We start from the raw sequence: 15549 nt of genomic DNA, 5'->3' as shown, positions 1-15549 counted from the left end.
TGGGTTCACCGCTGTGCTTTGGATGCATGTGGCCCCAGGCCTGACATTCTCGCTGCTGTTTATAGCACACGGTGTATTGTATAAGTATGCCACAATCTGGAGGCCTAGTCTTCTGGTGATAGACACTATTTCCAGTTTTTTGCTCTTTCAGACAAGGTCTCAGTACATATTCTAGTGCCCGTTTGTGTCCCCAGAAGCAAAGTATTGCCAGGGTGAAGGACCTTTCCCTGGCTCCCCAGTGCAGGACCCCAATTCAAAGGCTCTGCCCCTGGAGTATCTCTTTGCCTTGTGTTCTTTTTTTTTTTTTTCTTTTCTTCTTCTTTTTTTCCCCTCCCAGTTCTGCAGACTGAGAAGTCCAAGATCAAGATGCCAGTAGGTTCTGTGTATGTTGAGTCGGCTTCCTGGTTCATAGATGGCCTTCTCTTCCCCGTGTTCTCACATGGCGAGAGCTACCTCGTGTTCTTTCTGCACCAAACTTATGCGTCAAACCAATCACATGTCTGGAACAATCTACCTCTTTCTTTGCCACTCTTACTCTTCCTGACTTACCTGGATGCTTCCTGTTCTGATGTCTACCTGAAATGTTACTCTACCAGGAGGTCTCTCTGATCCCTAGGCCACAGCTGTATGCTCCCCCATCTGTCTCCCATCAAGACATTCATGCCCTGTAGTTACTTCTATTTAATGACCATCTTCCCTATGGGTGTGAGCTCCAACAAGGCAGGGTCACCTTTGCCCATTCACTGCCGTATTCCCAAAGGCCCAGCTCAACAGACTTAAGGAATGAGTGAAAGAATGGATGGAATGTCACATCTTCATTTATTCTTTCCACCAGCACTTTTTTCCTAACTTTATATTGAAGTATAAATTACAAGAATTTTGGCAACCAAGATATAGAATAATTCCATCTTCCCCCCAGAATTCCCTCATGCCCCTTTGTAGTCAACTCCTGCCCCTCACCCCTAGCAACCACTGATCTGTTTTCTGTCCCTATAGTTTTACCTTTTCCAGAATGTCATCTAAATGGTATCATATACGATGTAGCCTTTGCGTCTACCACCAGCATCTCAGTCTTGTTCCAGGCACTGTGGAACAAATAAAAATAAATCATGAGATGATTTTTGTTGAATGTGAGGGACCTTTATCTACACAAATACATTTAATAGCTGCTCTTTTTCTTAACATCCAATTTAGGTTGTGTTTCTTAGCAACAACTATGTGGCAGGTTAGTTCCTCAGTACAATGCTGTCTGCAGTTTTCAGTCAAGGAAACCAGGATGTTCCAAGAAGTGAAGAATCCTATTCAAGTTAACGTAGCTGGCTTATAGAGGTAGCTTTCATCCCCAAGTTCAGTGTGTTATGCCAAGCCCAGGATTCCTCATTCTTCTTAATTATTTTTAAGCACATGTTGTGGAGCAAAGCCTTGTTCTTTAAAAAATGTTTTAATCAGAGGGGTCCATTTGCTAATTTTTGGAAAAGAAAAAAGTAAAATTTCTTCTTTTCTGTTGAGTTAGGTTTCTTGTCCTGTGATGATGGTGAGTCAGACAAGCAAGCACCTGTCCTCCCCAACCCAGGGTCCTGGCCACCTTGCCAGGGGCTGTGGGAGCTCATTAATGGGTTTGGTTTTGTGGTGCCAGTCCTGCCTCAGGAGTCGTGTGCTTACTGGAAATAGCTTTCTAAAGAATGACTCTTCCTTTCCAACGTGATGCTCTGGGCGTGTGGATTCCTTGGTATCTGCAATGGATGTTTGCTGTTTAAATCTGTCTGTGCCTTTCCAAAAATGTGGCCCAGATTCTGCTTTCTGTGACCTGCACCGGCGTCTGTGGGCACGTGTATCTGCCGGTGAGTAGTTGGCCAGAAAGCTCACTCAGCTTCAAGTTGTCTGTTACATTTTAGACACAGACTCAGAGTGGAGGTGCAGACACAAGATGGCCAGTACATTTCAAGGCCCACGTGAGGTTTTGATCTGGGGGTTTGCCTTTGAGTATAACCACGAGCTAGAGCACAGAGGGACGCCGGTCACATGTGGTGAGTGCCTCTGTTCTCGTAAGGGTTCTTTATGGCAAAAAAAAATGCATGTCAACAGCTTGCAGGGAATGCCTGGGAGAAGGGAATGCACCGCCGCTTGAGTTATTCGGGGAGCTCTCCCTCAGCCAGCACCCAGAACAAAATGGGGAGAGCACTAGGGCAGTGGCACATGCTGTTTGTTAGCCAGGCAGCCATGATTTTGACCTTGCTGTGGGTTAAAGGACACAAACCCGAGAAGAAATCTGTTTATCATGTGGGGAATTCATGCCATCCTTGACAGTATACAGTGAGCAAGATGGATGATCTGCCAAATTGGTCCCTCGCATGGGTGAATCAGGGCAAATTTACAGTACAATTCCTTTGCTGCTTCAGATACAAAAATAACATTTGCTGGGTTTTATATCCAGTTGTCTGATGACCTGGAGGTGAGCAGAGAGAAGAAATCCGATTTGTAGGATTCATATTGCCTTAAAGATTTATATGGACCATTTCTGCCGTTACGTCTGCCTCTTTTACATCTTTCACAAATCAGTGTTGTTGTTTTTTAACCTGATTTTCCAGGTTGAGGACATAGGTTTATGCGCTGGTGGAATTCTGTACCAGTCTAGGACAATAAACGGGTTTGTTGGTTGAATTGCAGTTGTTTTATTTGGGATTTTATCTTTCTAAGTATTTATACAAAATATCCCTTGTATTTAGAATACATTTTTTATTTTCTTGGGTTCAGAATAGGTTATTATCTTGTATAAAATATGTCTGTCAAAGGATACTCCTGCCCTAACCGGTTTGGCTCAGTGGATAGAGCATCGCAGACTGAAGGGTTCCAGGTTCGATTCTGGTCAAGGGCATGTAACTTGGTTGCGGGCACATCCCCAGTAGGGAGTGTGCAGAAGGCAGCTGATCGATGTTTCTCTCTCATCATCGATGTTTCTAACTCTCTATCCCTCTCCCTCTCTGTAAAATAATCAATAAAATATTTTTTTTTAAAAAAAGGATACTCCAGTTATATGGTCAACTGTAATTTATTTATTGCTTAGAGTTACATTGTGTTTAGTGAGGTAGCAAGTATTTGGGGGGCACCTATATGTGCTGGCGTTCACTGAGTGGCCTGGCCTCATGAGCTATCATCTCTCTGAGGCCATAGCACCCACATGACAATGCCTGGCCTGGCCCCTCCCACATGGCTCTGTGAGGTCTCACCATGTACCATGCTCGGTGGGGGTGGGGAAGATAATGTGCCAAAACACGGAGCCAAAGGCAGATTTTACCTTGTTGGTAAGACAGCAGTGGAATGTCATTTTGTATTTTCCACCTAGACACAGTCTTTCTCTATATTTGAAAATTAGGAAATGGCCAAAGCCTTTATTCCAAACATCCCAAAACTAGAGTAGATGCCTGGTTTAATGGGTGATCCTAACAGAGAGGCCAGAAGGGACCAATCTCCACAGAGCACGAGGTGGCACTCCCCATTGGGCACACACAAAAACAAGACAGAGGTCCTCCTGAAGAAAGGAACGCATGACCCCATCTCGCCTGGTGTTCGTGGCAGTGTGGCACAGACAAAGCTTGGTTTCCAGAAACACCTCCTATGGTTTGACAGAAAACGGGGGGGGGGGGGGGGGCGGCTCCTCTTCTGTCATTTCTCTCCAGTCTTCTGGGATTATAGTGAGAACCAGCCTGGGGTCCTGAGACTCAGGCCTGGGCTGCCAGGTGCCAGCTGGGGCTTTAGTCTCCTTATCAAGGGTCATCACTGTGGTAGCCACACATCATGGGCAGCCCTCATTTAAAATAATATGTCCATTTGATTTGTTCTGGAAGTTATGGACAAAATTAGTATGTGAATCATAATCTAGGTAAGGTACTTCTGAATTATAGAATTACTAGAGGCCCGGTGCACGAATTCGTGCACTAGTGGGGTCCCTGGGCCTGGCCTGTGGGGATCGGGCTTGAAACTGGTTCTCCAACATCCTTCAAAGGGTCCCAGATTGAGAGATGGTGCAGACCAGGCTGAGGGACCCCACTGGTGCACGATTGGGGCCAGGGAGAGACCACAGAAGGCCTCCAGGGCATGTCCGGCCCATCTCACCCAGTCCCGATCAGCTGGACCCCAGTAGCAAGCTAACCTACTGGTCAAGCGTCTGCCCCTGGTGGTCAGTGTGTGTCATAGCGACTGGTCGAACGGTCAGACACTTAGCATATTAGGCTTTTATTATATAGGACTAGAGGCCCGGTGCACGGATTCATGCACAGGTGGGGTCCCTCAGCCTGGCCTGTGCCCTCTCGCAATCCCGGACCCCTCTAGGGGATATCAGACTGCCGAAGCGGCAGGCAGCTTGGTAGGAGCCCAAGCCCGGGCCAGGTGCAGCTCCGCTGCCTCTCATCCCAGCCCCGCTGAGGCTCCTGCTACAGCAGCTGTGCCTGCCAGCTGTGAGCCCAGCTTCTGGCTGAGCGGCGCTCCCACTGTGGGAGCACACTGACCACTAGGGGGCAGGTCCTGCATTGAGCATCTGCCCCCTGGTGGTCAGTGCGCATCATAGCAACTGGTTGTTCTGGTCATTGGGTCCTAACGGTCGCTTAGGCCAGTGGTCGGCAAACTCATTAGTCAACAGAGCCAAATATCAACAGTACAACGATTGAAATTTCTTTTGAGAGCCAAATTTTTTAAACTTAAACTATATAGGTAGGTACACTGTTATTAACTTAATTAGGGTACTCCTAAGGCTTAGGAAGAGCCACACTTAAGGGGCCAAAGAGCCACATGTGGCTCACGAGCCGCAGTTTGCCGACCACGGGCTTAGGCTTTTATATATATAGATAGGGAACCATTAGGAGACATCATGACAATGATGGCACATGATTAATATGACATTTTAAAATATGTTTTTATTTATTTCAGAAAGGAAGGGAGAGAGAGATAGAAACATCAATGATGAGAGAGAATCATTGATTGGCTGCTTCCTGCACACCCCTCACTGGGTATCAAGCCCACAACCCAGGCAAGTGCCCTGACCGGAATCAAACCATAGCCTCTGGTTCATAGGTCGACTCTCAATCACTGAGCCATGCCAGCGGGACAATATGACATTTTTTTTAACAGAATGGCCCTTGTACTGAGTCTTTAGAAACCTTTTATTTAAACCTATAGTTTTTCTTCTATTGCTATTATTCTTTTTAAATATGTGTTTATTGACTTTAGAGAGATAGGAAAGAAGAGGGAGAGAGAAAGAAATATCCATGAGAGAGAAACATCAATCAGCCTCTTCCTGCACAACCCCTACTGGGAATTGCGCCTGCAACCCGGGCATGTGCCCTGACCAGGAATTGAACCAGCAACCTCTTGGTGCATGCGATGAAGCTCAACCAACTGAGCCACACTGGCCGGGCTATTTTTTATTCTTTTAATACCAAAAATGAGTGGTTACTCTCAGTCAAAAAACTGTAAGACAATGAATGTAGATTTATAGACTGCCATGCTGTATCCTTCTTATACAGGGCATTGACTTACTGTCCTGGGTAAGGAAAGTAGATGTACATGGTGAAAGATGGCTGTTTCAGCCTCAATTTTCTGTGTGCTTTAATTACAGAAAGCACGCCAAAGACCTCTGCCAGCTGCAGCCCTGCACCTGAATCACCAATGAGCTCTAGTGAATCAGTGAAGAGTTTGACTGAACTGGTCCAGCAGCCCTGTCCCCCCATTGAAACAAGTAAGGATGGAAAACCACCAGAACCCAGCGACCCGCCTGCTTCAGACTCCCAGCCCACCACCCCACTGCCTCTCTCCGGACACTCAGCCCTCAGCATTCAAGAGTTGGTAGCCATGTCTCCAGAGCTGGACACCTACGGTATAACCAAGAGAGTCAAGGAGGTGCTGACTGACAACAACCTTGGTAAGTTCCCTCCAGAGCTGCTATCCCAGAGGTGGCAGGTCGCTTCCTGATGGAGTTCTTAGGAAGAATGGGTGGAGGGGCCTCAGGCTGAGCCAGCCAGAGGTTTTAAATGTTTACAAAACGTCCCACAGTTGCGAACACTAAGGGGCTCATAAGGGTGCTAGAGGTCTCCAGGTCTATCCCAGCTACACCCACTCTGGGACCTCTTAAAAGATATGCATTCAGGGTTGCAGCCTACTCAGACCGTCCACTCCAACCACCCTGATTGTAGCATGCCCAGTAGGGCTCTAAATCCTGTGGGCACCAGAGCTAGGCAGGATCAGCATCAGCCCAGCTGCATCCCGGTGGCACAGTGGAAGAGTCTGACAGACTGGATTCAAATCCCAACTCTCCTACTTATTGTCTGTGCTACTGAGCAAGCTACTCTCTGAGGCTCCTCAATAAAACTGGAATAACAATGCCTACCATGGGGCTGTGAGTAGCAGCCTAGCTAGCACTCTGCTTGGCATTCTTGCTGCCTCATGAAGCCGCCTCCATCCCCCAGGCCTCCCACTGAGCTTCACACCAAGGCTGTTTACCTCAAAAGTGCCACAGGCCCCTCTCCCCACCCCTCTTGTGCTCTGCTTGAGGGGGCTCTCTCTGAGGGCTCTATGGCACCACTGATCAAATGGCTGCAGCTATAAGAATATTAGGGTGTTCAGTCGTTTCAAACCACTGTGCTCCTGCAGGATAGTATTGGACCAAGTGGGGTTCTAGTTTAGGCATCCAGAGAATGGAAACAGCCACTCCCAAACACTTACAGCCTTCTTATTACCCGGGAGTAAAGTCAATTAAAAGAGCATTGTTTTCAGACAAAATTTCCGGTTCCTATATCATATATGAAAATTAATACCCTTTAATTTTTAAATGTTTTTAACCAAGATTTGGTTGTAATTAAATTGTGAGGTTTAAAAAAAAGAGAGAGAGCATTGTTCTCTTCTGTGCATGTTAAAATGACACCAAAGAGTTATTGGAATTTGCCCAGTACCTTCAGGAGGGACCTGTGTATCTGTTTTTCCCAGGGGACAGGAAAAGAAGGGAGTAGCAGTGAAGTGAGTTCCAGGAAAGTTTTCATAGTGACCTCACAGCCTGGGGATGAGGCCAACTTGTCTGCTTGAAGCCTTCTACTTAACTGCTTGTGCAAAACAGAACAAGAGAAAAGTAATATCCGCTGAGAACATTTTTAATTAATTCATAAAAATAAAAATTTAGCTGTTGACTTAAAAATGGCTAATTCCCCTATGTCCATCAATTAGTAAGATGTGCAGGGATCCCTAGGCTTGTGTCATCCCCTACCTTACAGTCTTATGACAAATCCAAGGAAGTGGACCTAATATATTATTGCTGCCCCCCCCCCTTATAGGAAGTATCATTTTATATAAATGTTGAAAATCAGCTGGAGAACTCTCATTTTCTAATACTGATAAGTTGCAAGATCACAGCTATGAGATTTTGAGCCTTAAAATCTCATCCTAGGCCTTAACCATTCATGTCCCCATCGGCGATGGAGTTGTAGCTGATGATGTTCATGTGCAGACAGAGCAGAATCCCACTGGTTTCTGGAACTTTGTTTTAAATACTATGAAACACGAATCAGTGCTCTGAGCAGTGAAACTTTTCACTCCAGACAGATAACTTATGCCTCTGAGCAGGAACTGCCAGAAGGCTCCATAGCAGTGTCACCCTGGACTTAGAGAAGAGAAGAAGTCTTCATGGTTGCTCTCAAAGGTCTCAGCTTCTCCAGGAAAGGTGCTGCCTCCCCTATGGGCATCTCTCAGTGGATTAATGAACATAGAGGGAACCAAATTACAGCTGAATTAGACAGCACAGGTGGCCCTTAATTGAGACTCAACTAAGGCAGTCTCTTAACCTTTGGCCTGGGATCTTGGGGTATTTGTGCATCAATCTCTTGAAATCATATATAGAATGTGTACGTGCACATTTCATCAGATGAAGGTCTGTAGCTTTCTTCAGGTTCTCAAATAGATCTGGGACCCAAAATGATTGGAGTCACTACTATGAAACTTCTAGAAGTAATATAGATAATTTTCTGAGACTAGTCACTTGATTTTCCTCCCATACAACTAGGTGGATCAAGCAAATAGCAACTAGCTGTTTATGTATGTCACTTTCCTGAACATAGCAAGCGTCTTAGAATGAAATAAGATCCATTCGCCAAATTAGAATTAGGTAAAACTTACTTTAAACAACCACAACAAAAAATGGCTAAAAACTTGGCAGGCTAAACTAAGAATTTGAAAAGCAGAGAAGCCACAAGTTTACAAAATCAGTAAATGCATCTAAGGCAGCTCTCCGCCATTTCTCACAACTACCCCGTGAGCACAGTGATAGTGTTTCCCTGTCACAGATGGAGGACGTAGGCACGGCAGCAGCAGCCAGTCATCCACGGTCACCTCTGCCCCAGGTATTGTGTTCCGTGAGCTTTATGATACCAAACACTGGCCTCTCTGAGCCCAGTCTCCATTTCTTCCTAATAAGTCCTACTCATTGAAGTTGTCATGTCAGGTTGTTCAGGTTGTGCCTGATTCTCATTTGTACCTTTAAAAGTGGTGGCCCCTCTTAACCTGAAGCTTAATGGCTCTCAGAGCGCTCTCCAGAGCCATGTGCCCTCTGAGAAGCCTGGGGAGCAGGCTGTCCACCACGGCCCTGGGAAGAGGCATCAAGAAAAGGCGCTTTGAGCTCCAGTGGGCAGAGGCAGCTTAGACTGCAGGAGTGGACTTTCAAATTGGAAATGGCCTGCTTTTCAGAAAAACAGAGCTGAGGAGCTCTTTCCCCTTCTCTTTCCTGCTGTGACCTAGGTCAAGTGGCCTGTTTTCTCAGCAAGACCTGATAACCTTGCAAATCGTGAAAGGAGCTGGTGCAGACGGCCCTGTAGTTTGAGGTTGTACAAGAGAGATCTCCCTGTGTGCTACTTAACCTCCTGAGCTCGGGTTTGGGACTAACCACCTCTGATAAATGCGGCAGGTGTTATTATCCAGGCCTCAGTTCATCCAAAGCCTGAAGGCTTGACAGAAACATTGTTGTGTAGAAGCAGAATGCAGGAGTAAAGCTGACTCTGTCTCCAGTGGAGTTTGTCACAAGTCTGGTTGAAGAAATGCTTTATAGAGTGCTTGCTCCGAGCCAGGACCCAGCTGACCAGACTCTGGGCCTTTAGACCCCATGTCTGATTATAACCTTGACACATACTTATCCTTCCAGACCCCAAGGTCTCAGTGATGACATCTCTCTTGGTTCTGTTTTCTCTCTAGGTCAGCGCTTATTTGGGGAGACCATCTTAGGGCTCACCCAAGGCTCTGTCTCCGACCTCCTCGCTCGCCCAAAGCCCTGGCACAAGCTCAGTCTGAAGGGACGGGAGCCCTTTGTCCGAATGCAGCTATGGCTGAATGACCCCAACAACGTGGAGAAGCTGATGGATATGAAACGGATGGAAAAGAAAGGTAACTGTCCCGGCCAGTTGCTTTCGAATGTCTAAATGTGCTGTTTCTTTTAAAGCCTTCATGCAGAGCTGATGAGGAACATTGATCTATAACCAAGGGGCTATAAGGCAGGGCAAATGATTTTTTTACTGTCATCTACCAAGGATGGGAAGATTTGTGTCTTTTTCTACCTAGCAGCCTAAACTCAAGGGCATTTTAGCACTAGGGAGCATTTTGACAATTCCTGATTGTCACCCTGGCGGTCAGTGTATCCTTTTTCTTCCTTCGGGAGAGTAAGGCCACCAAGAAATGAATACCACAGCACTTAGTGGTGGCTGGTGTTTGTTGTCTTTTGTCTTGTTTGGTAAGTGTGATATTACATTTATTGCACATGCACCACATGCCAGGGGCTTCCATATATTCGTATTGGAGAGAGCATTAATCAATGCTTTTGTAGATAAACACACTCAGATTCAGAGAAGTTAGGTGCCTCGATTAAGGTCACCCAGCCTGGAAAATGGCAGAGCAGATTCCTGCCGGACAGCAGTCCTGCTTTGAGGAGCCTAGGGGCCTGGAGGCTGTGGCCTCCTAGAGGGCTCTGTGCAGCACTTTCCTCCAGCTCAGCTGAACCCTCTCAAATGTTGGTCAGCATTCTCCTTTACGCTGGAGGCTACACCATGGGAGAAATCCTAAAGGATTTCCTTGGTGATGGAAAGTAATGCCTATTCCATCTCATGGTTTGCACTCCTACACGCTGCTTCTCATTATTGAGTCCTCCCTTCAGAGGGGACAGTCCTGGGTCACTGTATGTGAGCCCACTCGGTGGCTGAATTCAAATCCCTTAGATGTGGATATCCGGTACAGCTGCTGGCCTGGCCATAAGAAGCTGTGACCGCCCTCCTTAAATCAGCTTTTGCTGAGAAGCTCATCCAGAGAGTGGGCATGACAACCACCAACGTGGCTGTCCCTGGCCCCAACCCCAGCTCATCTGAGCCCAGGTTTATATCCTCTGAATTCACCAGGAGAGGCTGCTGTTCACCACCAGCCCAGCATCACTGTCTCATCCACCCAGGGAAGGACTGGAGCTCCAGAAAGGAGAACAGTCTCTGATGCCTCCCCCAGGAGTTCGTGGGCTGGCTGTTGTATCACATAGACTCTTCAGTTCCTGAGCGCCTATTTGCCAGGCACTTAACCCACACCGAGACTTCCCTTCATCCACACAGCTCCATCCCATACAGATGGCGTTATCCAGAAAGATGAGTCTCTGGCATTATGAAACTTACGTGATTTCAAGAGCTGACATAAGTAAAGAGCAGGAATCCAAACTCATTCAAAGCTGCTGCTCTCAGCTGTGTACTCTCTGCCTTGAGCTGAGTGCCTGCCACACTGGGACTGTGTGCCCAGGCGGCCCTCCACCCCACAGGGGGCCCTCCAGTGGGCTCATGCCCACCCTCAGGTGTGTAGACCAAGGCTCTGACACAGGCCACATCCTCTCGGGCAGCTCTAAACCAGCGGTTGCCAACCTTTCTGACCTCACGGACCACCAGTGGTCCGCGGACACTGGTTGGTGACCGCTGCTCTAGACAGTGCTACAACCTCCAGAGGCCTGGTGCCATATCACCACCCAAGTTTTTAAAAAAATTTTTAAATTATAGGAAATTTCAAATATAGAAATAGAAAGAATGATGCCATGAATCTAATATATCCATTACTGAGTTTCAGCAATTATCAGTGCTCACCCAAGCAATTTAAAATTTTCTGCACTCTGTCAAAAGGCAGTGTCCTCCCTCCTTGAGCTTGCTAAGTGCAGGAGCTCCCTCATCCAGTGGCAGGTCTGAAGGTCCAGGTCCGGGCCAGTCTTGCAGACTTCAGCAGAGAGGCGAGCCCTGGTTCTAACACTCCCTGACGTATGTCTCCTCCCAGGCCAGTGGCAGAGGATCTTAGCCCCTGGAAATAGATTGGGGGAGTGGGGGGGGGCCTTCTACTCCTTTCTACACGGGCTCTGGGCGCCATCTTGTGTTACAAAAGAGTTACTGTTTCAGTGGGGCCCCTCCTCACATCCCAAGGTCCCTGAGCGATGTGGCCCCGCTGTCTTCTCTCCCTGGTAAAAATGCTCACTAGATAAACCTTCACCAGCCCCAGTGGGAGACCAAGGCACCTGTTCCATCAGTACTTCCTGTGATCTCCATAGACTACTGGTCACCCGCCCAACAGGATGGGGCTGGCGGACAGATCAGGCTCATTTCTTTCTGGCCTCTTAACTCTATCATATTAATGGGGGTGGGAGGAGTGAGGAAAAGAGACTGGCCTTCTTAATTGTTTCCTAGTTCTAGTCATAAAGTGGCAAGTTAAGTAGCCTAAGTTTCTGTAAAATGAGGGTAATAATGTTAACCTTTTCAGGTGTGAGGATTAAAAAGAATGTACCCAGTATAATAAGCAGCACACATAAGTGCTCAGTAAGTGATAGTTACTAAAATAATATATGTATTCCTTCAAAATCAATGAAAATAAGTTGTGCTACCAGGCTAGCCTAGGTTAAAAAGTCTGCACCAGGTAATCCACACTAGGATTCACATGGACACAATGCTTCCTTCTCTTTCATAAAGCCTTTCTTCTCCCTTCAGCTCAAATCTTTTATTGCTCTTCCTTTCTTCCTTCCTTCTAAACCTTTCTCTACCCAAGTCTGCCTTCTGCTTTTTGTTACCTTCATGGGATGGCCCTTCACCCAACACACAGTCACAGCACCTAGACACATACATATATGCAGCCTCTGCCAGCTCATGGGCAAGGCTCCTCTCCCTGGAGACCACAGATGCACCTTGACAGTCCATACTCTACTTCTGTGGCTCCCATGGACACAACCTCAGACCCTGCTCCCATGCTGTGGCCAGACGGGACCACCATTGGGCAGGGCAGCCAGTGCTGCCCAGAACAGACATCAGTTCTGTCACTTCCTACCTGTGTGACCTCAGGGAAATCATTCAGCCTCTCTAAGCTTCAGTTTCTTCCTCTGTACAAAGGGATGATAACAGTCTCTCCCCTTGTGGGACTGAGGATTAATGGTAAATGTTAGCTGATGATGATGATGATGATGATACTGCCACAACTAATACTACGTGCCATTTGAATTAAATATTTCTCGTCTTCCATCAGTTTTAAGTTTTAAAGACTTTTCAGACTGTATTTCAAACTAGTTCACTAGAAAGATCACTATGGAGGATTCATTTGCTCAAGAAGCTTAGTGGTTAGTGATGCATAACCATCAGAGTTGCAAATGAAGCACAGACAACACTAATAAAACCGAGAGAAATAAAACCGAGAGAACCTGAAAGCTAGGAATCACAGTCCATTCAGCACATCCCCAGTGACAGTCACACTCTGAGTCTCTGAGCCTTGCAGCCAGCCCACTCCCCACTGCTCCTCCTAAGCCCTATCCCACAGTAAAAACAGACATCTGCATATGCACTCCCCTCGTTTCCAGCTTCTGTGCCATTCTCCTCTCTCCTACTGCCCTTTTCAGGGCTGGCCACATGTCTCCCCAAGCTCTGAGCCTATGCCAGCCACTTCTCCACTCCTGGGTTGGCTCCTGCCTCCTCAAAGCTCATTCAAGCAGGCCTTAAGTCCCCTTCTCAGCATCATCTGCCAGCTTCCTGCTCATTCCTACGCTTTCTCAAGACTGTGCCCCGGTATCACTGTCTTCCTCCATGTTCACACCCTACCTCGCCCAGGGAGATTTTCTGACCCACCTGGCCCTGACGTTTTTTGACCTCCTCAACCCTTGGCTGTTCCCCAAATATTGTTATCACCCATTACTCTATCTCTCAAAGTCTAAATTCAGATATCCCACTCACTGACCACATTCTACCATCCTTCCATCTTTCCATGTTTCTCTGTTCATTCCACCTTACCCAAGATGGCCCCCAGATATCCTCTGCCCATCTCTCCAGCCTTATGTCTGACAACTCCTCCTACACCACTGCCCCGTTTGCGTGCGCGCGCGCGCGCACACACACACACACACAAAAAACACACTTTAATCATGCTGTTGTGTAGCTCTGTGTCTTTGCGCATGCTGTTCCCACTTTCTGGAGCAGCCTCCTACCATATTCTACCTCATCACCTATTTTTTTCTGATTAATCCCTCTTTGTCCTTCAAGATTCAATTTAAATATCATCTCCTCGGAAGCCTCCCCTGACCTCTCCACAGGCTGACCTGAGTAATTTCCCTCTGTGCCCTCCGCTAAACTAGTCATGCAGGGACCGATGGGAACCTCCCATTATAACAGAGCAGGTCCTTGATGAATGTGTGTTAGGTTTCAGAATGGTTCTAGTTCAAGTGTTTTGAGATGTTCTTGGGAGAGTAGAGCAGATCAGCCTGATGCCACAATCCACACAGAAGTCATCGCAATCCAACCTGGCCAGGTGGCTCAGTTGGTTAGAGTGTCATCCCATACACCAAAGGGTTGCGGGTTCTATTTCCGGTCAGGGCACATACGTAGGTTGCCGGTTTGATTCCCAGTCGGAACACATAGGAGAGGCAACTGATCCATGTTTCTCATGTTGATGTTTCTCTCTCTCCCCCTTCTTCTCTAAAATCAATAAAAAACATATCCTCAAGTAAGGATTTTTAAAAAGTGATCTCAATCCAATTATATACCATGTACTGTGAGGGGCAGGGGCTTGGGCAGATGTCACATCTGGGCCTGCCCCTCAGTCTGACTTCTCTCCCTTCCTCAGCCTACATGAAGCGGCGGCACAGCTCAGTCAGCGACAGCCAGCCCTGTGAGCCGCCCTCCGTTGGCATTGACTATAGCCAAGGCGCAAGCCCTCAGCCCCAGCACCAGCTGAAGAAACCCCGTGTGGTGCTGGCTCCTGAAGAGAAAGAAGCTCTGAAACGAGCATATCAGCAAAAGCCATACCCGTCACCAAAAACCATCGAAGAACTCGCCACCCAGCTCAACTTGAAAACCAGCACTGTCATCAACTGGTTCCACAATTACAGGTAGGATCCTGCTCTCAGCCAGTAAATCATGGCTCCGAGAGAACACGCTTTCAGCCCTTGGGCACAGGTTGGTCTGTAGCACAGAGTGGCCATTAATGGTACACAAGAAGGATCTTCAGTGTGCCCCCAGCATACTGGGTCTCAGAACTTGGTTAGGTCTCAGTAATTTGGCCAGTTAGGTGGTTTTTTATGCTACTTTATTGGCATTCTTAACTCCAAAGATACAGGGTCATATAGTTACAAACAGTCCACATCCATGACAAGGAAAAAAAATTTCCTCTCATATATATCATTTAATAAGGGAAAGCGTAGGCATTCATGGTTCCATAGTAATGAATGTTTCTTAAGTGATTTTTGCATGCTTTCTCAGGGTCTTTTATGGTATTGTTTTCCAAATTAGTTTGATTGGTTTTGTAATTAAATTCAGTAGTGTAAAACCCTTTTTTGGGGGAAAGTTCATGAGTTAATGAAGATTCACTGAGCATCTACTAGACTTCCAGACACTGAGCTAAGTGTTTTAACCAACACTGTATCACTCGATCCTCACAACTATATGATGGATATAGTATTGTCTGCATTCTACAGATGAAAAATATAAAACCAGAGCAAGAAAAGGTTGAGTGATCTTGTAGAGCAAAGTAAACTGAGGTGACATGTTTGATTAGATAGTGGAAATTCACTGAAAGATAATGAGCTGTTGATCATAGCTGTAACGAAGACTTCCTACTGCTGGAAACTAAGAATTTCCAGTGGCCTGATGGAAACTCCTGCTTTTTTCATTTCTTACTATATAAGGGGCCATCTCCATTGCAAGTTCTCATTAGAACATCATTTTCTATAGGGCTCAATAAAACCAGGGTAAGTGCTCCTGTGTAGCTAGTGTGGGTAGGGCCCTCACAGTTATCTGAAACAAGTGGCAGGCAAGAGATCATAGACAGTCAAGGGCTAGAGGGAGGAGTTGTGTCTCTAACTGGGCCCTCTGTCTGATAGGTTCTGCTGGAGTTTCGGAAGGAGCCCAATAAACTTCCCAGCTTCTGAACAATTGGAAAATTTTTAAATATTAGATGGGAGCCAAAATAGCACCTTTATTGCTGATAAAGGCTAAGTTAACAGATGTAGCTTAGTGTGAGAGCTGAATAGACCTGCTAGCTCTGATG

At 46.7% G+C, this 15549-nt stretch overlaps 1 protein-coding gene across 1 annotated transcript in view; it reads left to right on the top strand.

The window, feature by feature from the left end:
* The window catches only part of CUX1 (cut like homeobox 1), a 281408-nt gene that overhangs the window by 239206 nt on the left and 26653 nt on the right, over nucleotides 1-15549 (top strand). Inside the window, 3 exon segments of the mRNA XM_023753423.1 lie at nucleotides 5612-5914; nucleotides 9223-9411; nucleotides 14128-14392. Coding sequence (XP_023609191.1) covers nucleotides 5612-5914; nucleotides 9223-9411; nucleotides 14128-14392 — 757 coding nt within the window.

Source organism: Myotis lucifugus, unplaced genomic scaffold, assembly GCF_000147115.1.
Source record: "Myotis lucifugus unplaced genomic scaffold, Myoluc2.0 scaffold_45, whole genome shotgun sequence".
Classification (NCBI taxonomy): Eukaryota; Metazoa; Chordata; class Mammalia; order Chiroptera; family Vespertilionidae; genus Myotis; species Myotis lucifugus.
This window is presented reverse-complemented; position numbering and strand designations above follow the sequence as displayed.